Source organism: Macaca nemestrina, chromosome 18 (genome assembly GCF_043159975.1).
Source record: "Macaca nemestrina isolate mMacNem1 chromosome 18, mMacNem.hap1, whole genome shotgun sequence".
In the NCBI taxonomy this organism is placed as follows: Eukaryota; Metazoa; Chordata; class Mammalia; order Primates; family Cercopithecidae; genus Macaca; species Macaca nemestrina.
Genome location: NC_092142.1, coordinates 1,678,895 through 1,706,277, shown reverse-complemented (window position 1 = coordinate 1,706,277; position 27,383 = coordinate 1,678,895). Strand labels below are relative to the sequence as shown.

At 57.4% G+C, this 27,383-nt stretch overlaps 1 protein-coding gene and 1 long non-coding RNA gene across 2 annotated transcripts; both read left to right on the top strand.

Moving 5' to 3' along the window:
• Nucleotides 1-10,401: 10,401 nt before the first annotated feature.
• On the top strand, nt 10,402-20,362 carry LOC139359796 (uncharacterized). Its single transcript, XR_011616234.1, has 3 exons — nt 10,402-11,470; nt 16,113-16,240; nt 19,193-20,362. It is a non-coding gene; the product is annotated as an uncharacterized lncRNA (long non-coding RNA).
• Nucleotides 20,363-21,730: 1,368 nt separating this feature from the next.
• LOC105485863 (mastin-like) lies at nt 21,731-25,413 on the top strand. Its single transcript, XM_071083666.1, has 6 exons — nt 21,731-21,863; nt 21,955-22,015; nt 22,192-22,372; nt 22,524-22,798; nt 24,625-24,797; nt 24,892-25,413. Exons 1-6 carry the CDS (start codon nt 21,762-21,764, stop codon nt 25,075-25,077), a joined length of 978 nt encoding a protein of 325 aa, XP_070939767.1. The 5' UTR covers nt 21,731-21,761; the 3' UTR covers nt 25,078-25,413.
• The last annotated feature ends 1,970 nt before the right edge of the window (nt 25,414-27,383 follow it).

The following is a 27,383-nucleotide window of genomic DNA, read 5'->3' as shown; positions in this document are numbered from 1 at the left end:
ACCCTGGCGCGGGCGGGGCGCGCGGGGCGGGGCCTGGTGCAGGGCTGCCCTCTGCACGCCTGCCTCGCGCGCTGCCACCGCCGCCCGGCCCCGAGCACCGCCAGCGCCGCCGCGCGCCCCCCGCTGCCCGTGCCCCGCCGCCGCGCGCCCGCGCCCCGGGTCCGCCCCAGGAGCCCGGCCGGGGGGTGACTTTTCAGTCAGGCGGCGCCCTGGACACCTACGCCCTTAAAGGAGCCGCGTCCCCGATGTGAGGGAGCGTCTGTAAACTCCCCTTCGGGGTGCCCGCGTCCACCCGAGGACACGCCGGCGAGCAGCGGGGGATAAAGGAGGCCGAGATCTCCAAAAGCTCCCCGGATGCCCGGCGGTCACCTCTCCAGGCACAGGTCTCCGAGGTTTCCTTGGGGTCAGAGCCTGGGGCCAGGGGGCAAAGACCACTGAGGCCTAAGGATCCCCAGAAGCGTCGCAGGACGGTGACGCTCCCGCGAGTTCAGCGCCCTGTGAAACCTCTTGCAATTGGCCATTTCTGGGCGGTGGGCGGAGAGACCTTCTCATCTGCCCAATGAGCCGACCCCGTACAAAAGGCCGAATGCGAGCATGACCGACGGGAGGAGAAGTGTGGATGCTCCCTAATCCGGGGGCGGGCCCTGGGCGGGGGCGGGGCGTGGGGAGACTACGAGCGGCGGGGGCGGGGCGAGCCCTTGGGGGAGGGGCGCTTCCGGGCAACAGACCCCCACCCCCCGCCCACGCAACTCCCGAGACGGGTCGAGAGGCCCCCAGCCCCGCGAGCGCGCGGGATACTCCGTTCGCCAACGCGCGGTCGTGCTGGCCCCGGGGCTCTCCCGGTCCCCCCGCCCCCCATTTCGCTGACGGCGGGGCCGCCGCCAAGGTCACGGTGTCCGGGTGCTTGGGGACCGCGGGGACTGACCACATTCATTCATTCCCTCCCTCATTCATTCATTCCCTCCCCCACTCACTCATTCCCTCTCTCCCTCATTCCCTGCCTGACTCATTCATTCAATCCCTCCATCACTCAATCATTCCTTCCCTCCCTCACTCATTCCCACCCTCATTCATTCCCGCCCTCATTCCCTTTCGCACTCATTCCCTCCCTTACTGCTTCATTCATTCCTTCTCTCCCTCACTCATTCCCTCCTTCATTAATTCCCACCCTCCCTCATTCCCTCCATCACTCATTCATTCCTTCCCTCCCTCACTCATTCCCTTTCGCACTCATTCCCTCCCTTACTGCTTCATTCATTCCTTCTCTCCCTCACTCGTTCCCTCCTTCATTAATTCCCACCCTCCCTCATTCCCTCCATCACTCATTCATTCCTTCCCTCCCTCACTCATTTCCTCCCTCATTCATTTGTTCCTTCTCTCCCTTACTCATTCCCTCCCTCACTCATTCATTCCTCCCTCCCTCATTCCCTCCCTCACTCATTCATTCCCTCCCTCACTCATTCCCTCCCTCACTCATTTCCTCCCTCGTTCATTCGTTCCTTCTCTCCCTTACTCATTCCCTCCCTCACTCATTCATTCCCTCCCTCCCTCATTCCCTCCCTCACTCATTCATTCCCTCCCTCACTCATTCATTCCCTCCCTCACTCATTCCCTCCCTCCCTCACTCATTCCCTCCCTCCTTCACTCATTCCCTCCCTCCTTCACTCATTCCCTCCCTCCCTCCCTCATTCCCTCCCTCACTCATTCATTCCCTTCCTCACTCATTCCCTCCCTCACTCATTTCCTCCCTCCTTCACTCATTCCCTCCCTCACTCACTCATTCCCTCCCTCCTTCACTCATTCCCTCCCTCACTCATTTCCTCCCTCACTCATTCCTTCCCTCATTCATTCATTCCTTCCCTCCCTCACTCATTACCTCCCTCCCTCATTCATTCCCTCCCTCACTCATTCCCTCCCTCACTCATTTCCTCCCTCCTTCACTCATTCACTCCCTCACTCATTCCCTCCCTCCCTCATTCCTCCCTCCCTCACTCATTCCGTCACTCATTCCCTCCCTCACTCGTTCCTTCCCTCATTCATTCATTCCTTTCCTCCCTCACTCATTCCCTCCCTCATTCATTCCCTCCCTCACTCACTCATTCCCTCCCTCACTTATTCATTCCTTCCCTCGCTCATTCATTCCCTCCCTCCCTCATTCCCTCCCTCCCTCATTCATTCCCTCGCTCACTCATTTATTCATTCCTTCCCTCCCTCACTCATTCCCGCCCTCACTCATTCCTTCCCTCACTCACTCATTCTTTCCCTCACTCATTCATTCCTTCCCTCCGTCACTCATTTCCTCCCTCATTCATTCATTCTTTCCTTCTCTCACTCATTCCCTCCCTCCCTCATTTCCGCCCTCCCTCACTCATTCCCTCCCTCACTCATTCATTCCCTCCCTCCCTCATTCATTTCCTCCCTCACTTATTCATTCCGTCTCTCACTCATTCATTAATTCCCTCCCTCACTCATTCCCTCCCTCACTCATTCACTCCCTCCCTCCCTCACTTATTTCCCCCACCGCCTCCCACAGGGTCCCCAGCAGGCACTCCCCCGGCAGGGACCCGCAGCAGGAGGGGCGGCCACGCACCCTGGGTCCGCCTGCCCAGGAGGCGTAGCCGCAGGGGTGGGGGTCCAGGGCAGCAGGGGTGGCCTCCCCCAGACTCCAGGCCCTGGGACCTGCACACAGCCCTGTCCCACCAAGACCAGCACGGGCCCGGCCTGGCTGCGCATCCCAGGCTCAGAGCCACCGTGGCCTGTCTGGACACCTGTTCTCCCGGCCCCCAGCCTTGAGGTCCTGGGAATCTGCTTTTTTTTTTTTTTTTTGTGAGATGGAGTCTCACTGTGTCACCCAGGCTGGAGTGCAGTGGCACCATCTTGGCTCACTGCAACCTCCACCTCCCGGGTTCAAGTGATCCTCCTTCCTCAGCCTCCCGAGTAGATGGGATTACAGGCGTGCAGCAGCACACCTGGCTCATTTTTGTATTATTATTAGAGATGGGGTTTCACCATGTTGGCCAGGTTGGTCTCAAAACTCCTGACCTGAAGAAGTGATCCTCCCGCCTCAGCCTCCCAAAGTGCTGGGATCATAGGCATGAACCACCGCGCCTGGTTGAAATCTGCATTCTTTTTTTTTTTTTTTTTTTTTTTGGGACGGAGTCTTGCTCTGTCGCCCAGGCTGGAGTGCGGTGGCCAGATCTCGGCTCACTGCAAGCTCCGCCTCCCGGGTTCACGCCATTCTCCTGCCTCAGCCTCCTGAGTAGCTGGGACTACAGGCACCTGCCACCTAGCCCGGCTAGTTTTTTTCTATTTTTTTTTTTTTTTTAGTAGAGACGGGGTTTCACTGTGTTAGCCAGGATGGTCTCGATCTCCTGACCTCCTGATCCGCCCGTCTCGGCCTCCCAAAGTGCTGGGATTACAGGCTTGAGCCACGGCGCCCGGCCGAAATCTGCATTCTTAACCAGCACCCTGGGCAAGCCTGGCGGAGGGATATGGCCCTTTGGCTTCCTGGCATGGGCTAAGTTTCCAACGCCATCTTTCTGGCGAAGATGCCGGCATAGGGCTGTGTGGGGAACTGTCAGCCAGTAAAGACCATGGTCGAAGGAAAGCAAGGAGAGCCATGGGCCTGGGCGGATCCCGCTCCAGCCTCAGGCACAGAGAGGGCAGGGCTGGCGAGGTGGGGGGTTTGTCATGAGTGGGGCTTGAGGAGACTGACTGGATGTGGTGTGTGGCTGGGGAGGGCCTGGGCCTGAACCTGTGGGCCATGGGAGCCATAGAAGATTATGGAACAGGAGAAGCAAGATAAGGCCCTGGTTCCCTGTGTGTGGTGGTGAGGGATTGAGGAGACATGGCTCAGGTGCTCAGAGAATTCTCGTCCTGGTGGGAAGTAGTGCCGGGAGGGGCTGGGGTTTGGGGAGGCTGTGGCAGGTGGGGGCGAGGGGCATGGAGCAGGCGGGGGTGAGGGGCATGGAGCAGGCAGGGGAGGGGGATATGGAGCAGGCGGGGGCGAGTTGCATGGAGCAGGCGGGGGAGGTGGACATGGAGCAGGCGGGGGCGAGGGGCATGGAGCAGGCGGGGGCGAGGGACATGGAGCAGGCGGGGGCGAGGGGCATGGAGCAGGCGGGGGCGGGGGGCATGGAGCAGGCGGGGGCGGGGGGCATGGAGCAGGCGGGGGCGGGGGGCATGGAGCAGGCGGGGGTGGGGGGCATGGAGCAGGCGGGGGCGGGGGGCATGGAGCGGGGGGGGGGGGGGTGAGGGGCATGGAGCAGGAGGGGAGGGAAGAGGCTCCCTCAGTTGTGCATCCTCAGCCCAGAAGTGTTCTTTGAGCAGCCTGCACTTGGCACACGTGTTTTCAAAGAGAGGGGACCTGTTGGGTCCAGCTTCCTGGGTACAAAAGAGAAACCGAGGCTTGGAGAGCGTGGGGGGTTTGAGTCAGTAACTATACGATCCTGGGCAAAGCTTGTGGCTGACTGTGCCAGGCACGCGCCCACCTTTGCCGCGGTCCCCTTGGGAGGGGAGCAGGAAGTGTGATGAGGACCCCCAGTGTCCTGGGTGCCCCCTCTGGGGCCTGCTGGGGCCAGGCTCTGCACGCAGGGGTTTGAGAGCAGAGGCCACTCCCCCAGAGGAAGAGGAGCCTCTGCAGTAGAGTGAAGGTGGACCCTTACCCCGGAGCAAGCACAAAAACCAGCTCAGAAGTCAGCCTCGGACCAGGCGCGGTGGCTCACGCCTGTAATCTCAGGTCTTTGGGAGGCTAAGGCGGGCGGATCGCTTGAGCTCAGGAGTTTGAGACAAGCCTGGCCAACATGGGGAAACTCCATCTCTACTAAAAATACAAAAATTAGCCGGGTGTGGTGGTGCACACCTGTAATTCCAGCTACTTGGGAGGCTGAAGGAGGAGAATCTCCTGAACACGGGAGGCAGAGGTTGCAATGAGCCGAGATGGCGCCACGGCACTCCAGCCTGGGCGACAGAGCGAGACTCCCTTTAAAAAAAAAAAAAAAAAAAAAAAAATCACACATCTGAGAAGGAGTTAATATCCAGGATAATAGGCTAGGTGGGGTGGCTTACGCCTGTAATGCCAGCACTTTGGGAGGCTGAGGCGGGCGGATCACTTGAGGTCAGGAGTTCCAGACCAGCCTGGACAACATGGTGAAACCCTGTCTTTACTAAAAAATACAAAAGTTAGCTGGGTATGGTGGTGTACACCACCCCAGCTCCTGGGGAGGCCAAGGCACGAGAATCGCTTGAACCCGGGAGGCGGAGGTTGCAGTGAGCTGAGATCGTGCCACTCCACTCCAACCTGGGCGACAGAATGAGCTCCGTCTCAAAAAAATAAATAAATAAAAATAAAAATCTGAGATATAGAAAACCCCTACATCAATAAGAAAATGGCTCTGGAGGGCTGCGTGTGGAGGCTCACGCCTACAATCCCAGCACTTTGGGAGGCCAAGGTGGGGGGATCACCTGAGGTCAGGAGTTCAAGACTAGCCTGGCCAACATGGTAGAAACCCGTCTCTATTAAAAATACAAAAGTTAGCTGAGCATGGTGGCGGGCATCTGTAATCCCAGCTACTCGGGAGGCTGAGGCAGGAGAATCACTTGAATCCGGGAGGTGGAGGTTGCGGTGAGCTGAGATCATGCCATTGCACTCCAGCCTGAGCGACAGAGTGAGACAGCGTCTCGAAAAAAACAAAACCGCAGTGGCTCACACTTGTAATCCCAGCACTTTGGGAGGCCGAGGCAGGCGGATCACGAGGTCAGGAGATCGAGATCATCCTGGCTAACACGGTGAAACTAGAAATACAAAAAATTAGCCAGGCGTGGTGGCGGGCGTCTGTGGTCCCAGCTACTCAGGAGGCTGAGGCAGAACGGTGTGAACCTGGGAGTTGGAGCGTGCAGAGAGCTGAGATTGCACCACTGCACTCCAGCCTGGGAGACAGAGCGAGACTCGTCTCAAGAAAAAAAAAAAAAAAAAGGCAAAGGAAAAAAATCACTCTGGTTCCTGCACCTCCAGCCAGCCCGGATGTACCCCACTTCCTCCTCCAATTGAGGACACGTCCTTGACTCTCTGGGGGTCTCCCCTGCAGCTCAACCAGCCAGGATGAGGGTTTCAGAAGATACTGCTCAGAGACTGTGACCCGATCCTACCGTGTTCTGCAGGGCTCCTCCCGAGCTCCCTGAGGGAACCCCCTAACCACAGAGGCCTGGACCCTCAGCCACTGACTGGCACCAGAGAGTCTAGGGGTGTCTTGGTGTCTTCTCGTCTCAAATTCCCCAGGCTGGGAGGCTGGGTGGGGAGAAGGCGCAAAGCCCGCTCCCTCCCTCCTGACTGTGCTGCTTGCTGGGTGGTGGTCACCAGGCTCACAGGGCCTCATCCGCCAGAAGAGTGGTGCGGGGGGAGCAAAGTCTGGGCCGTTTCCGTTTCCCTGTGCCGCGACCTACAGCTTTGATTTTCCGCGCTCCCAAAGAGGTGGGCCTCAGTGAATGCCTGTCACTGCTAATCCCCAAATTGATCACCTCTGTCAGCGAAGAGAGAGGCCGGGACCAGATTGGGGTGAGAGATGGGTCTGCAGTCCTGCTCCTGGCCGGCACAGTTGGAATGACTGGCGTGAGCGCTGCAGAGAATAAAGAGCGCGCCCGGTGCAGTGGCGGCAGCCCCGGGAAACCCGGGCAGGGAGAGTCCAGCCAGGAGCCAAGGGCTTTTTGGCCCCCAACCCTCTGAAACAGACGGAAAAGCCCACAGACTGGGGTGCCTGGGGCGTGACCTTCCCTCCCACTTGGCCCTGCGGGCAGCATTCTTGTCCTGGTGCATGCGGGCGGGTCAGGTACCCTCCTCTCTCTCCCGGACTGCAGCCTGTTCTGCCTCTGATAGATGCTGCTGAGATCAGGAGCCCTTGGACGGGGCAGGAGTGGCCTGCCCGTGCTGTGTTCCCTCCACGTCATCCCTCTGCCCCAGCCTCACTCCTGCACACCTGTGCTGCTTCCTGCCTCCATGCCTTTCCCCGAGCAGTGCCCCACCCGCATGCCCCGCCCTCCCACCCCAGCCGCCCCGGTGGCTCTTTCCGGCATCCTCTAAATCGCAGCCCTTGGCTGGACACACTGGCTCACGCCTGTAATCCCAGCACTTTGGGAAGCCAAGGTGGGTGGATCACTCGAGGTCAGGAGTTCGAGACCAGCCTGACCAACATGATGAAAACCCATCTCTACTAAAAATACAAAACTTAGCGGGGTGTGGTGGCGGGCATCTGTAATCCCAGCTACTCAGGAGGCTGAGGCAGGAGAATCACTTGAACCCGCTGGGTGGAGGTTGCAGTGAGCTGAGATCACACCACTGCACTCCAGCCCGCGAGACATAGAGAGATTCCGTCTCAAAAATAAATAAGTAATAGATTTAGAGACAGGGTCTCCCTGTGTTGCCCCGGCTGGTCTCAAATTCCCGGGCCCAAGGGACCCTCCTGCCTCAGCCTCCAAAAGTGCTGGGATTAGAGGTGTGAGCCACTATGCATGGCTAATTTAATATAATTTGATTTAATTTTAAGAGAGTCTCACTCTGCCTCCCAGGCTAGAGTACAGTGGTGCAATCCTGGCTCACTGGAGCCTTGACCTCCCCAGTCTCGAGCGATCCTCCCACCTCAGCCTCCTGAGTAGCTGGGACTACAGGCGTGAACCATCACACCCCACTAATCTACACCCCACTAATTTTTGTACCTTTTGTAGAGACTGGGTTTTACCACTTTGCCCAGGCTGGTCTCAAACTCCTGGGCTCAAGCAATCATCCCACTTTGGCTTCCCAAAGTGCCGGGATTGCAGCATGAGCCACTGTGCCTGGCCCACTCTATAATTCAAAATTTTTATTATTGTTTTAGTTTTTTTTTGTTGAGACAGAGTCTTGTTCTGTCTCCCAGGCTGGAGTGCAGTGGCGCGATCTCGTCTCACTGCAAGCTCTGCCTCCCGGGTTCCCGCCATTCTCCTGCCTCAGCCTCCCGAGTAGCTGGGACTACAGGCGCCCGCCACCACGCCCGGCTAGTTGTTTGTATTTTTAGTAGAGTCGGGGTTTCACCGTGTTAGCCAGGATGGTCTTGATCTCCTGACCTCTTGATCCACCGTCCTCAGCCTCCCAAAGTGCTGGGATTATAGGTGTGAGCCACCGTGCCCAGCCTAATTTTTGTATTTTTGTAAAGACGGGGTTTCACCATGTTGGCAAGGCTGGTCTCGAACTGCTAACCTCAGGTGATCCACCTGCCTCGGCCTCCCAAAGTGCTGGGATTACAGACATGAGCCACCACACCAGGCCCAACTTCATGTTTACTCTCTGTTCTTTTCAAGACAACAGAGGCTCCCCGAATGTGTTTATGCTGGGCCAGCACCGTGCTGGGGTAAAGGAGGATCTGTTCCTGCCACCACCTCCGTTCCGAGCTGACAGGCCGCTGGGGAGATGGTCAGCAAGGTGGGGGTTGCTGCAGAGCCAGAGCTACACTATTGTGAGGACGGTGGAAAAGGCCCCGGCACGCTCACAGGTCCGGGCAGGCTTCCCGGAGGAGGTGGCGTTGAGGTGGGCATGAAGTTTCCGGGACGCAGCGGTGAAGGGTGCAGTCAGAGAGAGTGGGCCAGGAGATGCTTCGGAATGGCCAGGCTGAGGGCTCAGGGGGTGGAGCTGCCTGAATCGAGCCCAGCAAGGAATTCAGACTCTCGCCTGCGGGCAGAGGGGCACCAGAGTAGGGTCTTCATAACACGAGTGATTCGCGTTCTGCTTGGGTCAGAGCTGTGGAGCAGCTGGGAGGGGCGGGACCCCTGGGGGAGCTTGTCAGCCGCACTCCTGCAGAAATGTGGGGTGTGGGGGCTCGGTGGTGTGGACAGGGCCGCGCAGAGAGGTGGACGGAGGGGTACCTGGGACTCAGATTTGCAGGGAGCGGGAGGGCAGGGGGAGTCCAGGGTGACCTCCTGGCTTAGTGTTTGGGTGGCTGGGGGATGCCAGGTCTGCAGGTCTGGGTGGCCGGGGGTCGGGCGGGGAGCTCAGGTTGGGTCCTGTTGGGCACCAGGAGCCTGGGACCCGGTGCAGTGTAGACCTGGTTGTCCAGGCTGTGCAGGTGCGTGAAGCCCCATGGGGGAGGCAGCCAGGGACGGGGCGGGCAGAGGCAAGAAGGCTGTGCCGGGACCCAAGCGACGGCAGCAGGAGTCAGCAGAGGGGCCTGCGGCGGGGTGGACGCTGGAGCAGGAGACCAGGGGAGGTTTGTCAACAGGGCTGAACAGACGGCCAGCCGGGCAGAGAGAGCTGCGGGGAGGTCTGGCGGGACCCAGCGCATCGTGTCCACCCAGGCGGGACCCAGCGCATCGTGTCCACCCAGGCGGGACCCCAGCGCATTGTGTCCACCCAGGCGGGGCACCGGGTCAGTTGGCCTCCCGGGCTGCCTGCCGCCCCCTGGTGGCCCTGCCGGGAAACGCTGGTGCCTCAGGGGACACGGCCATGGCCCTGGATTGGGGGTGTCAGTGTAGGGCAGCCCCCGGGAAAGGCTCAGCGCCGAGCCTTTGGGGACCCCTCCAGGGACGTCGGATGCCTGAGCCCAGACCCCGCCTGCCGAGTGGGCTGTGCTTGTGTTGGGGCACAAAGGACACACTTTGGCCAGGACAGTGGGGCAGTGACTGGTGTCTGAGATGTTTGAGGCAGGGCAGACAGACCCGCAGTCACTCCTCTACAGAGTCACACACCAGGGCGTCTGGGCTCTCAGCCCTCACCGCACCCAGCAGGAGGGGCGTGGGGAGGCGGGGCAGCAGGTTGGACCAGGTCTCCTGACATGGGGCTGCAGCCAGGCGGGGTTGGGCTCCTGGGATCCCCATGTGCGTGGACGGTCGGTTGGATGCCGCAGCCGCCATCTGAAGCCAGCTTGGGAAACTTCAGTTTCTTCGCAAGGTAGCCTGGCACTTTGGTTTTTTTTTTTTTTTTTTTTTTTTTGAGACAGTCTCGCTATGTCGCCCAGGGTGGAGTGCAGTGGCCGGATCTCAGCTCACTGCAAGCTCCGCCTTCCGGGTTTTTACGCCATTCTCCTGCCTCAGCCTCCCGAGTAGCCGGGACTACAGGCGCCCACCACCTCGCCCGGCTAGTTTTTTGTATTTTTTAGTAGAGACGGGGTTTCACCGTGTTAGCCAGGATGGTCTCGAACTCCTGACCTCGTGATCCGCCCGTCTCGGCCTCCCAAAGTGCTGGGATTACAGGCTTGAGCCACCGCGCCCGGCCGGTTTTTTTTTTTTGTTTTTTTTTTTTTGAGACTGAGTTTCGCTCTTGTTACCCAGGCTGGAGTGCAATGGCGCGATCTCGGCTCACTGCAGTCTCTGCCTCCTGGGTTCAAGTGATTCTCCTGCCTCAGCCTCCCATGTAGCTGGGATTACAGGCGTGCAGCACCATGCCTGGCTCGTTTTTTGTAGTTTTAGTAGAGATGGGGTTTTGCCATGTTGGCCAGAGCTGGTCTCCATCTCCTGACATCAGGTGATCTGCCCACCTCAGCCTCCCAAAGTGTTGGGATTACAGACGTGAGCCACCGTGCCCGACACTCCCCGCCCCGCCCCGGCACTGTTAATTTTTTTTTTTTTTTAAACAAACTTCAGCTTCTACGATGGGCTTTCAGGGCTACAGAAATCACTCACATTTACACCCACTTACATACGTGTGTGTGCTGGAGCAGATGTACACAGATGTGCTCACTTGGTGCAGGCATTTCGGGGTGTATTAGCTACACAGCATTTCTCAACCTTTTGGAGGCTCAGGTAATGTGGCTCTGAAACGTGTTCCCTGGGTCGTGCCCTCTTGTGGATCCAGGAGAGCAGGGACATTTGCCTGTGCGTTCACTGCTGTATTCTTGGTGTCTGGAGCAGTGCCTGACCTGTGGTGTGTGCTTAGTGAGTTATCCGTGGAATGAATGAATGAATGAATGAATGAACCAGCCAGAAGCATGGGGGCCATTGACTGGAAATGTCTGGATTCAGTTGGCTGAATCAAACAGACTTAGAGCTTGAGAGGGAAAAATGATTTCACTTAGTAAATAAAAATCCTCTCTGCAGGACTAGACATGAAAGGAAAAAAAAAAAGTTCTACCTTTGCCCCCGCGGTTCTCAGGTTTCACCTACTGTGGTGAAATACACTGCAGGTCACACGCGTAGGTTTGGCCGCTGGCCGTCCAGTAGTCCTCCCACCTGGGGGTACAGGGGTGCGGGGGGGGCACCCAGTGAAGGAGGCAGGCAGCTGGGGCAGCCTGCTGTGCTGGGGGAGAGGAGGAGGGAGCCCTGGAGGACAGACAGAAGGACCATCGAAGGAGAAACCCTGCTGGCCTTGGGACTTGGAGGAAAAACCAGGGCCCGTGCTCCTGGTGCCGGGATCCGGCAATTGGACGGAACCTCTCGGATTCCCCGGTGCTGTGAAATCCACTTGGGGCCATCACACCCTTCGTTGCCGTGTTCCCTGGCAGGACTCGAATGCAGGGTGAGCTGGGCACCTTTCCCAGGGTTTGCTCTAGGTCCTGGTCTCCCGTCAGTTCCCCCGGAGCAGAGCCTGTGGCAAGGATTCTTGTTTGGGGGTGTCTTCCTGTCCCTCAGCACTGAGCTTACCCGGTCTGTGGCCTCCTCCCACCCCATCTCCAGATACACTCCTGTTCAGATGGTACCTGGTCTTCTTCTGTGTGAGAAATCTCTCTGGGCAGTCTGCCCAGGAGGGGACACAAGTACCCCTAATGTCACTAAGTGTGGCTAGATTATCTTCCAAGGGGTTGGTGCACTCTTGTCCCCTCCTCAGTGGTGGCTCCCCAAAGATATGTCCATGTCTGAGTTCCCGGAACCTTTGTGTCTCATGTAGCACATGATGTGATTCAGTTAAGGGTGCTGAGAGGAGATTATCCAGGTGGGCCCTGAATGGGATCTTATATGTCTTTCCAATAAGAGGGGCTCGCTGGGTACGGGGGCTCACGCCTGTCAGCTCAGCACTAGGAGGCCAAGACAGGCAGATCGTGTGAGGTCTGGAGTTTGGGACTAGCCTGGGTCACATGGTGAAACCCTGTCTCTACTAAAACTACAAAAATCAGCCGAGCGTGGTGACCTGGAATCCCAGCTACTTGGGAGGCTGAGGCTCAAGAATTGCTAGAACCTGGGAGGCGGAGATCACGCCATTGCACTCCAGCCTGGGTGACACAGCGAAACTCCATCTGAAAAAAAAAAAAAAAAGAGGGTTCCACAGAGGGGACGCAAGCAGGAGGGGACAGCACGGCCATGGAGGCAGCAGGGAGTGGCACAGCCATCATGCCAAGAAGACAGGACAGGACATAAACACATAAATAACTTCCGTTGTTTTAAGCCACCATGTTTGTGGTAATGTGTTACAGCAGTGGCAGGAAATTAATACATCCACACAAGGGTTCCCCTTTCTCAGGCTAGACACAACAGCTCACACCTAGAATTCCAGCACTTTGAGAGGCTCAGGTGGGAGGATCATTTGCACCCAGGAGTTCGAGACCAGCTTGGGAAACAGTGAGATCCCATCTCTACAAAAAACTAAAAAGAGGCCAGGCGCGGTGGCGCACACCTATAATCCCAGCACTTTGGGAAGCCGAGGCAGGCGGATCACACGGTCAGGAGATCGAGACCATCCTAGCTAACATGGTGAAACCCCATCTGTACTAAAAATACAAAAAATTAGCCGGGCACGGTGGCAGGAGTCTATAGTCCCAGCTACTCTGGAGGCTGAGGCAGGAGAATGGCGTGAACCCAGAAGGCGGAGCTTGCAGTGAGCCGAGATCGCACCGCTGCACTCCAGCCTGGGGGACAGAGCAAGATTCCATCTCAAAAAAAAAAAAAAAAAAAACACACAAACAAAACAAAAACTATTTTGAAATGGCCCTGCAAAGTCATCTTTTGTGGGGGGATATATGCATCTGTAAAGAAAAGGCTGGGCGCAGTGGCTCACGCCCGTAATCCCAACACTTTGGGAGGCCGAGGTGGGTGGATCACGAGGTCAGGAGACCGAGACCATCCTGGTTAACACGGTGAAACCCCGTCTCTACTAAAAATACAAAAAAATTAGCTGGGTGTGGTGGCGGGCAGCTGTAGTCCCAGCTACTTGGGAGGCTGAGGCAGGAGAATGGCGTGAACCCGGGAGGTGGAGATTGCAGTGAGCTGAGATCCGGCCACTGCACTCCAGCCTGGGTGACAGAGCAAGACTCCGTCTCAAAAAAAAAAAAAAAAAAAAAAAAAAAAAAATCGGGCCGGGCGCGGTGGCTCAAGCCTGTAATCCCAGCACTTTGGGAGGCCGAGACGGGCGGATCACGAGGTCAGGAGATCGAGACCATCCTGGTTAATACGGTGAAACCCCGTCTCTACTAAAAAGTACAAAAAACTAGCCGGGCGAGGTGGCGGGCGCCTGTAGTCCCAGCTACTTGGGAGGCTGAGGCAGGAGAATGGCGTGAACCCGGGAGGCGGAGCTTGCAGTGAGCTGAGATCTGGCCACTGCACTCCAGCCTGGGCGACAGAGCGAGACTCCGTCTCAAAAAAATAAAAAAACAAAACAAACAAAAAAAAAAACCTTCTCTGCTACAGCCCTTCAGCCTTTGGGATTGGCACACTGACCTGCCAGGCATCGGACCATGGTTACCCGTGGGTCACCCACGATTTCTGTCTGACCTGGCTACAAATAGGCCATTCCCAGGACCCCCTTCTTGGGTCCAACGATTTGCTAGAGTGGCTCATGGAACTCACGGAAATGCTGGGCTGCAGCTGGGTTTTTTTTTTGTTTTTTTTTTTTCCTGGAGAGAGTCTTGTCCTGTCGCCACCTGGGGTGCAGCGAGGCCATCTCAGTTCACTGTGTTAAATACAGTGAACTCCGAGTTTCTCTTCAAAGCATCAGCATGTGAGTTAGTTCAGCTTTCTTATTCTTTGATTCTCCGTTTTAAAGTTTAACTTCCTGGTTCTCTTTGCCCCTTTGCCTCTAGTTTCAGTAAACAACTTTCCCACCAGTTCTAATCAGTAGCTCACATCTCTTCCCCGGTCACCTGCTTTGACCCGAGTCACCCCTGGTCACCTGCTCCGCCCTGACTCATCCTGAGTCACCTGTTCTGTAACCATCCTTCCCGCCAGACTACTCACTCTGCCACTCCGACTCGTACCCCTGCTCTCTTTAAAATAGCCAGCTGGAATTAGCTTAGACTGTGCGGTCCAACCCCAGCCGATAGGGGAACGACACAGCAGTAGGGGCTACCTGTGTCAGGGATAAGAACCCCTTTACCTCCCTTGTTCAAGTGTGCCGTCGCCATTGCTCCATCCATGAGACGCACCCTTCTAGAGATGTAAATTGTCTTGAGGCTGGGCACGGTGGCTCAAGCCTGTATTCCCAACATTTTGGGAGGCCGAGGCGGGCGGATCGCTAGGTCAGGAGTTCAAGACCAGCCTCAGCAACATGGTGAAACCCTGTCTACAGTAAAAATACAAAAGTTATGCGTGATGGCGGGCACCTGTAATCTACTTGGCTACTTGGCTCACTGCACCATCTGCCTCCCAGGTCCAAGCAAGTCTCTTGCCTCAGCCTCCCAAGTAGCTGGGATTACAGACGTGTGCCACCACGCATGGCTAATTTTTGTATTTTTAGTAGAGACAGGGTTTCGCCATGTTGGCCAGGCTGGTCTTGAACTCCTGACCTCAAGTGATCCGCCCTCCTCAGCCTCTCAAAGTGCTGGGATTACAGACGTGAGCCACTGTGCCCAGCTTTTTTTTTTTGTATTTTTAATAGAGATGGTGTTTCCCCATGTTGGCCAGGCTGGTCTCAAACTCCTGACCTCAAGTGATCTGCTCACCTCGGCCTCTCAAAGTGCTGGGATACAGGTGTGAGCCACTCATCTGGTCTCCAGCTTGGTTTTATATATTTTAGGGATACCAAAGTTATAGGCAGACATCAGTCAATACATGTAAGGTGCACGTTGGTTCAGTCTGGAAAGGTGGGATGTCTGAGGGGAGCTTCCCAGTCATAGGTGGATTCAAAGATTTCCTGGCTGGTAGTTGGTTGAAAGAGTTAAATTTTGCCTAAAGAGTTGAAGTCTGCAGAAAAAAATGGGGCTAAAGTCACAGAATCGTGAAACCAAGGTTCTTGTTATGTAGATGAAGCCTCCAGGTAACAGGCTTCAGAGAGAATAGATGGCAAATGTCTCTTACCAGACCTTAAAAGGTGCTAGACGCTCCTGAAAATACTTAATAAGGGTTGGGCGCAGTGGCTCACATCTGTAATCCTAATATTTTGGAAGGCTGAGGCAGGCAGATCACCTGAGGTCGGGAGTCTGAGACCAGCCTGACCAACATGGAGAAACCCCGTCTCTACTGAAAATACAAAATTAGCTGGGTGTGGTGGCAGGCGCCTGTAGTCCCAGCTACTCGGGAGGCTGAGGCAGGAGAATTGCTTGAACCTGGGAGGCAGAGGTTGCGGTGAGCCAAGATTGCGCCACTGCACTCCAGCCTGGGCAACAAGAGCGAAACTCCATCTCAAAAAAAAAAAAAAAAAAAAAGCCTAGTAAGGGAAGACAATTCTCTACAAAACATAAATTTCGCCCACAAGAGGCAGCTTTGCAGGGCCATTTAAAAATATATCGAAGAAATACATTTTGGGGCTGGGCGTGGTGGCTCACACCTGTAATCTCAGCACTTTGGGAGGCCAAGATGGGCAGATTACTTAAGATCAGGAGTTTGAGACCAGCCTGGGCAACATGGCAAGACCCTATCTCTACTAAAAATACAAAAATTAGCCGGACGTGATGGTGGGCACCTGTAATCCCAGCTACTTAGGAGGCTGAGGCATGAGAATTGCTTGAACCCAGGAGGCGGAGGTTGCAGTGAGCCAAGATCATGCCACTGCAATCCAGCCTGGGCAACAGAGTGAGATTCCCTCTAAAAAAAAAAAAAAGATCTCTGTTTTAATGTTAAGGCTGGTCAGCAGTGCCTGAATCCCAAAGGGAGGAGGGTGTAATGAGGCGTTTCCAATCCCCTTTCCCAGCGTGGCCTGAACTAGTGTTTTGAGCCGCTTCAGAATCCCCTTGGAGGAGAGGAGTGGTCCGTTTTGCTGGTTGAAGGCTTATAATTTTATTTTTGCTTTGCAGATGTCTTAGAGGATAAAAATGAGCGGGCAGATGAAGAGATACTCAGGGTGAGGTTCAGAAAGGTGCACCGAGCCCACCTCATGGATGTGAGAAAGAAAAGTGGCTCAGAGCAGCCTGGGAAACGTGAGGTCTGTGACCTGGGTCAGGCCCAGAGAGGCCTGAGCAGGAGGCGTGTGAAGTCCCGGCACCGTGCCAGGCGGGAAACTGTTTCAGGGCATTTGGGTTTCTTTCCCTGTAGTTTCAGGCTAGGTGATAAATTACCTACAATGTTGCCACAAGACGCACAATGTAACCGTCACTCATTATCTTCATGTTCCTGGAATTTTTTTTTTTTTTTTTTAGAGATAGAGTGTAGCCCTGCCTGCCAGGCTGGAGTGTAGTGGTGCAGTCATGGCTCAGGGCAGCGCCAACCTCCTGGGCTCAAGCTGTCAGAGGCATGTGAACCAGAGCAACTCCATCTTGAATGCGGCTGGGTAACATGAGACTGGGACCTATGGGGCCGCGTTCCCAGACAGTTATGGTATTCTGAGTCACAGGGTGAGACAGGCGGTCAGCACAAGATACAGGTCATAAAGACCTTGCTGATAAAACAGGTTGCAGCAAAGGAGCCGCCCAAATCCCACCAAAACCAAGATGGCGACGAGAGTGACCTCTGGTTGTCCTCACTGCCACACTCCCACCAGCGCCATGGCAATGTCAGGAAGTCACCATACACGGTCTGAAAAGGGGAGGTATGAATCATCCACCCCTCGTTTCGCAGATCATCAAGAAATAACCACAAAAACAGAGAACCAGTGGTCCTCGGGGCTGCTTTGTCTATGCAGTAGCCATTCTTTTTTTTTTTTGGAGATGGAGTCTTGCACTGTCACCCAGGCTGGAGTGCAGTGGAATGATATCGGCTCACTGCCACCTCTGCCTCCTGGGTTCTTGGCATCCTCCTGCCTCAGCCTAGCTGAGTAGCTGGGTTTACAGGCACCCGCCACCACGCCCGGCTAATTTTTTGTATTTTTAGTAGAGCCAGGGTTTCAGTATGTTAGCCGGGCTGGTCTCGAACTCCTGACCTCATGACCTGCCTGCCTCAGCCTCCCAAAGTGCCGGGATTACAGGCACGAGCCACCGCGCCCTGCCAGAGTAGCCATTCTTTACTCCTTTACTTCCTAATAAACTTGTTTTCACTTTACTCTATGGACTCGCCCTGAATTCTTTCTTGTGAGAGATCCAAGAACCCGCTCTTGGGGTCTGGATCGGGACCCCTTTCCCGTAACACAGCCATTCTCTCACCTCAGCCTCCCAAGTAGCTAAGACCACGGGTGCGTGCCACCGAGCCTAATTTTTAATTTATATTTTTAAGAGATAGGGTCTCAAGCCTGACCAACATGGTGAAACCCTGTCTCTACTAAAAATACAAACAATGAGCCTGGCGTGGTGGTGGGCGCCTGTAGTCCCAGCTACTCGGGAGACTGAGGCAGGAGATTTGATTGAACCTGGGAGACGGAGGTTGCAGTGAGCCGAGATCGCGCCATTGCACTGCAGCCTGGGCGACAGTGAGACTCTGTCTCAAAAAAAAAAAAAAAAAAAAAAAAAAAAAAAGATGGGGTCTCAATGTGCAGCCCAGGCTGATCTCAAACTCCTGACCTCAAGTGATCCTCTCGCTTCAGCCTTCTGAAGTGCTGGGATTACAGGCATGAGCCACCACACCGGGCCCACTGTGCAGGCAGTGAGTCACACCTGTAATCCCAGTACTTTGGGAGGCCGAGGTGGGAGAATCTTGAGCTGAGGAGTTTGAGACCATCCTGGGTGACACAGTGAAACCCTGTCTTTGCTAAAAATAAGAAAATTAGCTGGGTATGGTTGGGCACAGTGGCCCACGCCTGTAATCCCAGCACTTTGGGAGGCTGAGGCAGGTGGATCACGAGGTCAGGAGATCGAGACCATCCTGGCTAACACAGTGAAACCCCATCACTACTAAAAATACAAAAAATTAGCCGGGCGAGGTGGCAGGCACCTGTAGTCCCAGCTACTCGGGAGGCTGAGGCAGGAGAATGGCGTGAACCCGGGAGGCGGAGCTTGCAGTGAGCGGAGATTGCACCACCACTGCACTCCAGCCTGGGCAACAGAGCGAGACTCCACCTCAAAAAAAAAAAAAAAAAAAAAAGAAAAAAAGAAAAGAAAATTAGCTGGGCGTGGTAGCGCACACCTGTAGTCCCAGCTACTCTGGAGGCTGAGGACAGGATGGCTTGAGCCTGGGAGGTAGAGATTGAATGAGCTGAGATCATGTCCCTGGGTGACAGAGCAATAGCCTGGGAAAAGGAAAGGAGAGGAGAAAGGAAAGTCAGGCTGGGCACGGTGGCTCACGCCTGTAATCCCCGCACTTTGGGAGGCCGAGGTGGGCGGATCACTTGAGGTCGGGAGTTCGAGACCAGCCTGGCCAACAGGGTGAAACCCCCGTTTCTACTAAAAATACAAAATTAGACAGGTGTGGTGGTGTGTGCCTGTAGTCCCAGCTACTCCAGGGGCTGAGGCAGGAGAATCACTTGAACCCAGGAGGCAGAGGCTGCAGTGAGCTGAGATCATGCCACTGCACTCTGGCCTGGGCGACAGAGCAAGACTCCATCTCAAAAAAAAAAAAAAAAAAGAGAAAAGGAGAGGGAACAGAGGCTTGTAGTTCTGCAGGCTGCACGGGCATGGTGTCAGTATCTGCTTGGCTTCTGGGGAGGCCTCGGGAACCACCCATGGTGGTGGAAGGCCAATGGGGAGCCAGGGTATCCCACGGTGAGGGAGGAAGCAAGAGAGAAGGACTGGGAGGGACCGAGAGCCAGACCAAGGGGCTGAGCGGCGCCCACCCAGGTTTCCAGAGGAAGGAGATTTTGGGTGGGAAACAAACTTCACCGGGTGTGGCTGTTCGTCACAGGAACGTGTCCTGCTGGTCACTTACGATTGCTGGGCCTGTGACAGCGGCAACCGGTCAGGCATGGGCAGGGCAGGAGAGGGCTCCCCTCCCACACACCAGGATGTCGGGAGACCTTCGGGTGATGGTCAGGCGGTTGTTAGCTGCCTCGCTAACGTAATACTTGTTGCAGCTGGCACCAGGGAACGACAGTCTCCCAGCAGAGAGCAAACACCTGAAACGTGATCAGCCGCTTCCCAGTACGATCTCCGGAGCTGGGCGAGCGGGCCGGAGCAGGCCCACTAAGAAGCAAAATGGCGGAGTTTAACTGTTCTGTGGCCTTCAAGGGATCTGCAGCTGGTCATGAAGAGCATCTCAAGTGAGCACAAGCACAGCTCCAGCCAACGCACCACACACGCTCCCATCCCGAGCGCTAGCAGACCACGGCACACGCGGACAGCCCACCCATGGGAGGAATCACAGAGAAGGGATGCGAGACCCCGGGAGCACGCCTGTCATCCCAGCACTATGGGAGGCCAAGGCAGGCGGATCACAAGGTCAGGAGTTCAAGACCAGCCTGGCCAACATGGTGAAACCCCGTCTCTACTAAAAATATAAAAAATAGCTGGGCGTGGTGATGCATGTCTGTAATCCCAGCTAATTATGAGGCTGAGGCAGGAGAATCGTTTGAACCCATCAGGTGGAGCTTGCAGTGAGTCGAGATGGCACCACTGCGCTCCAGCCTGGGTGACAGAGCGAGACTCCGTCTCAAAAAAACAACCCCAAGTCAAAGGTCGAACTGCACACTAGCCTTTTGAGTTGCCTGCTTGGGCCTTTTCCAAGTGTACTTGCCTTCATTTTGTTCCTGCTCTAAAGCTGCTCACTTTTCTTTCTTAATTATTATTATTATTTTGAAACAGGTTCTCACTCTGTCACCCAAGCTGGAGTGCAGTGGTGTGATCTCAGCTCACTGCAACCCGCGCCTCCCAGGTTCAAGCAATTCTCCTGCCTCAGCCTCCCAAGTAGCTGGGATTACAGGCATGTGCCACCACGCCCGGCTAATTTTCGTATTTTTAGTAGAGGCAGGATTTCACTACCTTGGCCAGGCTGGTCTCGAACTCCTGGCCTTAAGTGGTCTTCCCACCTTGGCCTCTCATGGTGCCGGGATTACAGGCGTGAACCACCGCACCCGGCCTCTAAAGCGTTTTAATAAACTGTCACTCCTGCTCTAAAACTTGCCTCAGTCTCACCTTCTGACGTCTGCCCCTCAGTCGAATTTTTATTCTGAGGAGGCAAGACCTGAGGTTGCAGCAGATCCGCGTGCATTTGCTGTCGCTCCCAGACCTGGAGGATGCCACCGTGGCCGTGGGACACAGAGAGCTGGAGCAGGATGCTGGCTGTGCGGGCAGGGAGGAGAGAGCGCGGGGAGAGGGCTGCGGGCGGTGCTGCAGCCTCTCTCTGCGTTTCTATGGCTGGTCTCTAACTGAGCTCAAACTCCCCATCCTAACGCAGCCCTGCAGGCCGGGGGAGGGCGCCGGAGACCTGACCCTGAGGAGGGAGACCAGGCCCCGAGGAGGGAGACCTGACCTGGAGGAGGGAGACCAGGCCCGGGGGAGGGAGACCTGGCCCGGGGGAGGGAGACCAGGCCCGGGGGAGGGAGACCAGGCCCGGGGGAGGGAGATCTGACCTGGAAGAGGGAGACCAGGCCCGGGGGAGGGAGACCTGACCCGGAGGAGGGAGACACGGCCCCGGGGAGGGAGACCAGGCTCCTGCTCTGTCCAGGGTCCGGCACTGGGTTCTCTCCCTGTATCTCAGGCTGCGTCGTCCCCACTGCGTCTTCCTCTGGGGGCTGCGGCTCCTCGGGTCGGCTATGATGCAACGTGGGTGGGGACGGGGGCTGGGGGTCAGGTTGGGTAACGCCTGCGGCTCCCTCTGCCTCCTTCATCTCTGTCTGCAGCTCCGTGTCCAGCAGGGCCGAGAAGGGTGTTGGGTGAGGCTGAGAGCGGCCAGGTGGGGTCTCCACAGGGGAACCAGCACTGGGACAGTCACCTCCAGCAGCATCCTGACATTCTGGGGACACTGGTGCTGGGGGTTCGGCGGGGAAGGGCTCCTGGGTCCTCATGACCCTCTCCCATGGGTGAGCTTCGGGGTCTTGGAAACAGACTAAAGGGATGTCAAGTCCTCGTTCCTCGGAGCTGCTGACAAGGCCAGACTGGGTCAGGTTTTCTTGCTCCCACCCCAGCACCTCCGGGCAGTGGAAGGTCCAGAGATAGGTCGGGGACCGGGCTGCTCGGTGCGCCCTGGGCTTGTCCCCTTCTCTCCCTGGCTGGTGACTTGCACTCTCCTGGAGCTGGTTCTCGCAGCCCGAGGCCGTCGTGAGATAGGAGGCACTAAGGGTTATTTTGGGGAGGCGGATATTTTGGGCCAAAGAGGAGAACGGGCTCCAGGCACCAGGAAGTGAATCCTTCACTCCCAAGGACGGTGGGTGTCCCAGGTGAGGGTGAGGAGGGGACCTGGCCAGAGAACAGAACGGGCTATGCTTTAACACACGCCTCCCTCCCTCCCTCCCTCCCTAGCTGGGGTGTCGCTGCTGCTTCTCTTTGAGGCGTTGACCATTTCTCAGACCCCCCCGCCGCCACCGGGGCTGCCTCCCACCCCTGCAGCTCCGATGGCCACGGTTCACACACTGCAGTTCTGTGCCCTGGACCCAGTCCCACCCAGTGGGACTCAGCGCCTGGCCCCACCTGCTCTCAGCATTCTGAATGTGCCCAGGAGGGGCTTCCCTGCCCACCCACTTCCTCTGTAGGAGAGATAAATGGGCTCCCAGAGACGCCAGGGAAGAGGCAGAGAGACCGGGGACACGGGTATGCCGCCCACTCCGAACCCCCCTCTCCATTCCCAGACCCCAACTGGGGCTCAGATCTCCTCACCCCAAGCCTGGCTTTCTCCCCACAGATGCTGTGGCTGCTGCTCCTGACCCTCCCCTGCCTGGGGGGCTCCGTGCCCGGGAATCCAGGCGAGTCCACCCCACCCAATGCCCCCTCTGCCCGGGACCCCACCCCCCGCCCTGGGCTCAGAGCGCCAGCCCTGCCGGGGACGTGGGGACCGTCTGATTGCCGGTCTTTCCTGGTGCCCCTGAGCCCTGGGAAGACCCTCGTCCGGCCCCCTCACGCCCCTCCCTTGCCTCCCCAGAGCCCGGCGCGGGGCGTGAGCTGGTGGGCATCGTCGGGGGCTGTGACGTCTCGGCCAGGAGGTTCCCCTGGCAGGTCAGCTTGAGGTTCTACAGCATGGAGAAGGGCCTGTGGGAGCACATCTGCGGGGGCTCCCTCATCCACCCAGAGTGGGTGCTGACCGCCGCCCACTGCCTCGAGCCGTGAGTGGAGCCTGCCGTCCCCTCGGCGGGTGGGAGTGGGGGTGGGGACGGGCAGGTGTCCTGTGTGCCGGGGGCCCCTCCCGGGATTCAGGGAAAGCCCCGGTCCTGAGCATCCGGCCTTGCTCTGAGAGGTGCCCGTTCCTCTCTCCAGGGAGGAGCTGGAGGCCTGTGCGTTCAGGGTGCAGGTCGGGCAGCTGAGGCTCTATGAGGACGACCAGCCGACGAAGGTGGTTGAGATCGTCCGTCATCCCCGGTACAACAAGAGCCTGTCTGCCCAGGGTGGTGCGGACATCGCCCTGCTGAAGCTGGAGGCCCCAGTGCCGCTGTCTGAGCTCGTCCACCCGGTCTCACTCCCGCCTGCCTCCCTGGACGTGCCCTCGGGGAAGACCTGCTGGGTGACCGGCTGGGGTGACATTGGACATGGAGGTCAGGAACAGAGCCCCTTGGGTGGGATGTGGGGAGATGGCCTGGAATGTCGGTGCGGGCCTGGGCTCCAGATGCACCCGGATGGCTTCCTGCTGTTGCTGAGACGGGTGACCACAGGCCAGGTGGTTCAGAGCAGCAGGAATTGCTTATCTCACGGCTCTGGAGGTGAAACGTCCAAACTCCAGGCGTGGGCAGGGCTGGTTCCTTTCAGAGGGCCCGAGGGAGAGTCCGTTCCATGCCTTCTCGGCTTCTGGGACCTCTGCCCATCCCCATGCCCCTGGGCTTGCAGCCGTGTTTCTCCAGGCTCCCCTCTCCCTTCTCCTGTATGGACACTTGGTGCTGTATTTAGGATGTCTCTAATTTAACATGACCTCGTCTTTTTTTTTTTTTTTTTTTTTTGAGACGGAGTCTCGCTCTGTCGCCCGGGCTGGAGTGCAGTGGCCGGATCTCAGCTCACTGCAAGCTCCGCCTCCGGGGTTTACACCATTCTCCTGCCTCAGCCTCCCGAGTAGCTGGGACTACAGGCGCCCGCCGCCTCGCCCGGCTAGTTTTTTTTTTTTTTTTTTGTATTTTTTAGTAGAGACGGGGTTTCACTGTGTTCGCCAGGATGGTCTCGATCTCCTGACCTCGTGATCCACCCATCTCGGCCTCCCAAAGTGCTGGGATTACAGGCTTGAGCCACCGCGCCCGGCCATGACCTCGTCTTAATTCTGTCTGCAAAGGTCTTTTTCCAAATAAGGTCACAGTGGCAAGTTCTGGGGTTGTGACATGCGGGTGCTCCTGTCCACCTCCCAACAGGCATTTTGTGAGTTTACTCCATCCTCAGTGTCACACTCAGTTGCCTGCTCTTCCTTTGCAGCAAATAAACCATGAGCTACGGGAGGCGGGGGACTCGCCCTGGGCCCTGCAGCGCGTCAGCCGCTGGAGCCTCATTCCCACCACAACGCGGTCCAGGCGGAGTCCCGGTCCCATGCTTTTCCCAGTTTCTTTTTTAAAAATTTTTTATTTAAAAACTTGTTTTTGAGGCAGGGTTATGCTGTGTCGCCCAGGCTGGAGTGCAATGGTGCAGTCATAGCTCACTACAGCCTCAAACTCCCAGGCTCAAGTGATCCTCCCACCTCAGTCTCCCAGGTAGCTGGAACCACAGGCGTGAGCTACCACACCCGGCTGACTTTGTTTCTTTTCGTAGGGACGGGGTTTCATCGTGTTGCCCAGGCCGGTCTCAAACTCCTGGGCTCAAGTGATCCTCCCACCTCAGCCTTCCAAGTGTTGAATAGCTGGGACTACTGGTGTGCGCCACCATGCCTGTCTTATTTTATTTTATTTTATTTTATTTTATTTTATTTTTACTTTATTTTATTTGAGACAGAGTCTCTGTCATCCAGGCTGGAGTGCAGTGGTGTGATCTCGACTCACTGCAACCTCCGCCTTCTGGGTTCAAGTGATTCTCTTGCCTCAGCCTCCTGAGTAGCTGGGATTACAGGTGTCAGCCACCACCCTTGGCTAATTGTTGTATTTTTAGTAGAGATGCAGTTTCCATGTTGGCCAGGCTGGTCTTGAACTCCTGGGGTCAAGTGATCCTCCCACCTTGGCCTCCCAAAGTGCTAGGGTTATAGGCGTGGGCCAAAGCGCCCGGCCCCTCGTCATTTCTAAGAGTGAGGCCTGTGGTTCCGGGCTCCTGGGCCCGGGACTGCAGCCTTGGGGCTCACCCCCGGCCAGGGAAGGCCCAGCTGTGAGTGAATAGTATGCCTCAGCTCTGGACAAAATGAGAAGCCGCAGCCTTGCCTCCACCAGGCCCCTGAGCCTCACCACGCCTCTCCTTGCAGAACCACTGCCCTGGCCCCTCAGCTTGCGGGAGGTGAGGGTGAAGGTCAGGAGCAACGTCCTCTGTAACCAGATCTATTGCCGCCGCTTTCCTTCCAACCACACTGAGCCGTCTGAGCAGCTCATCAAGGACGACATGCTGTGTGCCGGGGACAGGAACCACGGCTCCTGCCTGGTGAGACCCCAGACCGACCTGTCCGTCCCCTCCTGGGGGGGACACGTGGGGAGGCACATGGGGAGCCCTTGCTGAGTGCCGTCTCTCCCCACAGGGCGACACCGGGGGCCCCCTGGTGTGCAGGTGGAACTGCACCTGGGTCCAGGTGGGGGTGGTGAGCTGGGGCACCTTCTGCGGTCACAGCGACGTCCCCGGCGTGTACGCCCGCGTGACGAGCTACATGTCCTGGATCCACCAGCACGTCCGTCCCTTCCCTGGGGCTGCAGGGGCGTTCACGTGACGGAGGAGACCCCGCCTTCCTTGTGGACACCTTCCGCCCCTCCCCAGTTCCAGCCTCACTATCCTGGCACCCAGTGGTCCTCTGCCTGGGACCCACATTTCTGCTGCCCTTTCCTGCCTCTCATCCACGTCCCGTCCTTCTCGAGGGAGAGGCCTGGGCGCCTCTGCAGGCTGATGTCTCCAGGAAGGCGGGTGTGCGTGGGGAGCAGAGGCCCGGCTCTCCTGCCTCCTGCCCAGCCTGGCCCTTGACTCTGATTAAACTGTGCGTAAAGCAGCCTCTGTGTGTCTGAGTGCATTTGTCCACAGGGCTGGGGAGGCTTCCCTTGGGGTCTCTAAGCTCCGGCCCTTCCTGGAGCTGGGTGTGGGCAGTGGGGGTTCCAGGGTGCTGTGGGGGCTCATCCTGGCTGGCACTTCCCTGCTCCTTCCCTCGCCTCTCCCTCCTCATTGGCAATAGTCTGCCCTGGGCCAGGCCTTAGGTTCCAGCTGGATAAGGTGGTGGTTTCCACAGCGGGAGGGAGGGAGCTGTGTCCACAGACAGCATGGGCGCCGTGTCACCGGCAGTGGGGACGGCTGTAGGGTGCACTGGAACAGCCTGGGAGTGGGGTCCCGGGCGTCCCTGGACCAGCTGAGGGGCTTAACCAGTGGGAGCTGCTTGGGCTGGACGGTGACGCTGAGGCTGGCTCCCCCGGGGGGCAGAGAAATGACAGGGTCACAGGGATGTGCCGAGGTTCTAGCGTCAAGCGCCTCACCTTTGTTCCTGCCTGCAAGAGGGTCAGGGCCACCTGCGGGGTGGGGCTGGGTTCTACCTCCATCTCCTTGGAACTTGGCTCACGGCTCCCACCCCTACAATCTGCAGTCCAGGCTGTGGGCTGCGGTGTTTGCTCTGGGAGCCCTTCCAAGCTCAGGTCCTGGGATTCAGAGGCCATGGTGGTGCTCTCTCGCCCCAGGGGGCCTGACGTACACGTTCCTTGGGGGAGGGCCCATACCTGCACCTCCACAGGGTCAGAGTCAGAAAGGACAGATGCCCCCTTGCAGGGAGTGGGGGTCCAGGCCCACCAGAGACAGGCCCCTTCCCTTCAGAGTGGGTCAGCACGGGTCAGGGCTGCTGGCAGGGCTGGACCAGGTGTCCACTTGTGGCCCACAGCCCCACCTGAGTGGCACCCTGCTCATTTCCCGCCCACTCTCAGCCAGCGTGTGCAGGGGCCTCAGGCTGAAACTATCTGACTGTGGGGTCTGCCGGGTGCTGAGTTCTCCTGGGAAGGGCGATTCTTCCGAGGGGACCCTGAATCCCTCTGCCCTTTCCTGGGGTTGGGGCCCAGCTGTGCTGTCTGTAGATTGCCCACGGCACTGACCAAAGGCCTCCTCTGGTGCCTCTTGCTGGAAAACCAGGGTCTGGGGTGGCTCTGGTCATGGGAAGCGGTGAGCCAGCCTGCTGGGGTGTGGGGGAGAGGACTGGGGGCTGCACCCTCTCTCTGCGTTTCTGGGACTGGTCTCTGACCTCAAACTCCCCATCCTAATGCAGCCCTGCAGGCCCGGGGAGGGCCGGAGACCTGACCCAGAGGAGGGAGACCTGACCTGGAGGAGGGAGACCTGACCCAGAGGAGGGAGACCTGACCTGGAGGAGGGAGACCTGACCCAGAGGAGGGAGACCTGACCTGGAGGAGGGAGATCTGACCCAGAGGAGGGAGACCAGGCTCCTGCTCTGTCCGGAGTTGGGCACGGGATTCTCTCCCCGTATCTCAGGCTGTGTCGGCCCCACCGCGTCTTCCTCTGGGGGCTGTGTCGGCTCCTCGGGTGGGCTGTGATGCAACGTGGGCGGGGTGAGGGGGCTGCGGCTTGGGTTGGGTAAGGCCCGCGGTTCCCACTATCTCCTTCATCTCTGTCTGCAGCTCCGTGTCCAGCAGGGCCGAGAAGCGCACTGGGTGAGTCCCTGGCTGCTGAAGGGGGTTCTCCACCACGAGACTCAGCACAGAGTCTGGGGGTCAAGGCCTCTGGAGATTTTGGTGCTGGGAGCCGTGAATATCTCCTCACTCACCATCTCGCGGACGAGCAAAGCAGTCACACTGTCCCGTGTTCTCCACATCATAGAAAATCGCCCTGCACGTTAGCGAGCGTTTCCATCTCGGTGTTTTTAGGGGTTTCTCACACCGCGCAGGGCACTGTGAACAAAGTCTCCGCAGAGTGAGACATGTCAGAACACCCACCGAGTCTGAAGTCCACTGCAGCTGCGCTGACGTGCCCTGGTCTGCACCCACGTGAGTGTTTCACTTCCACCCCTAGAGAGGACAAGACTCTCCCAGAGGCCAG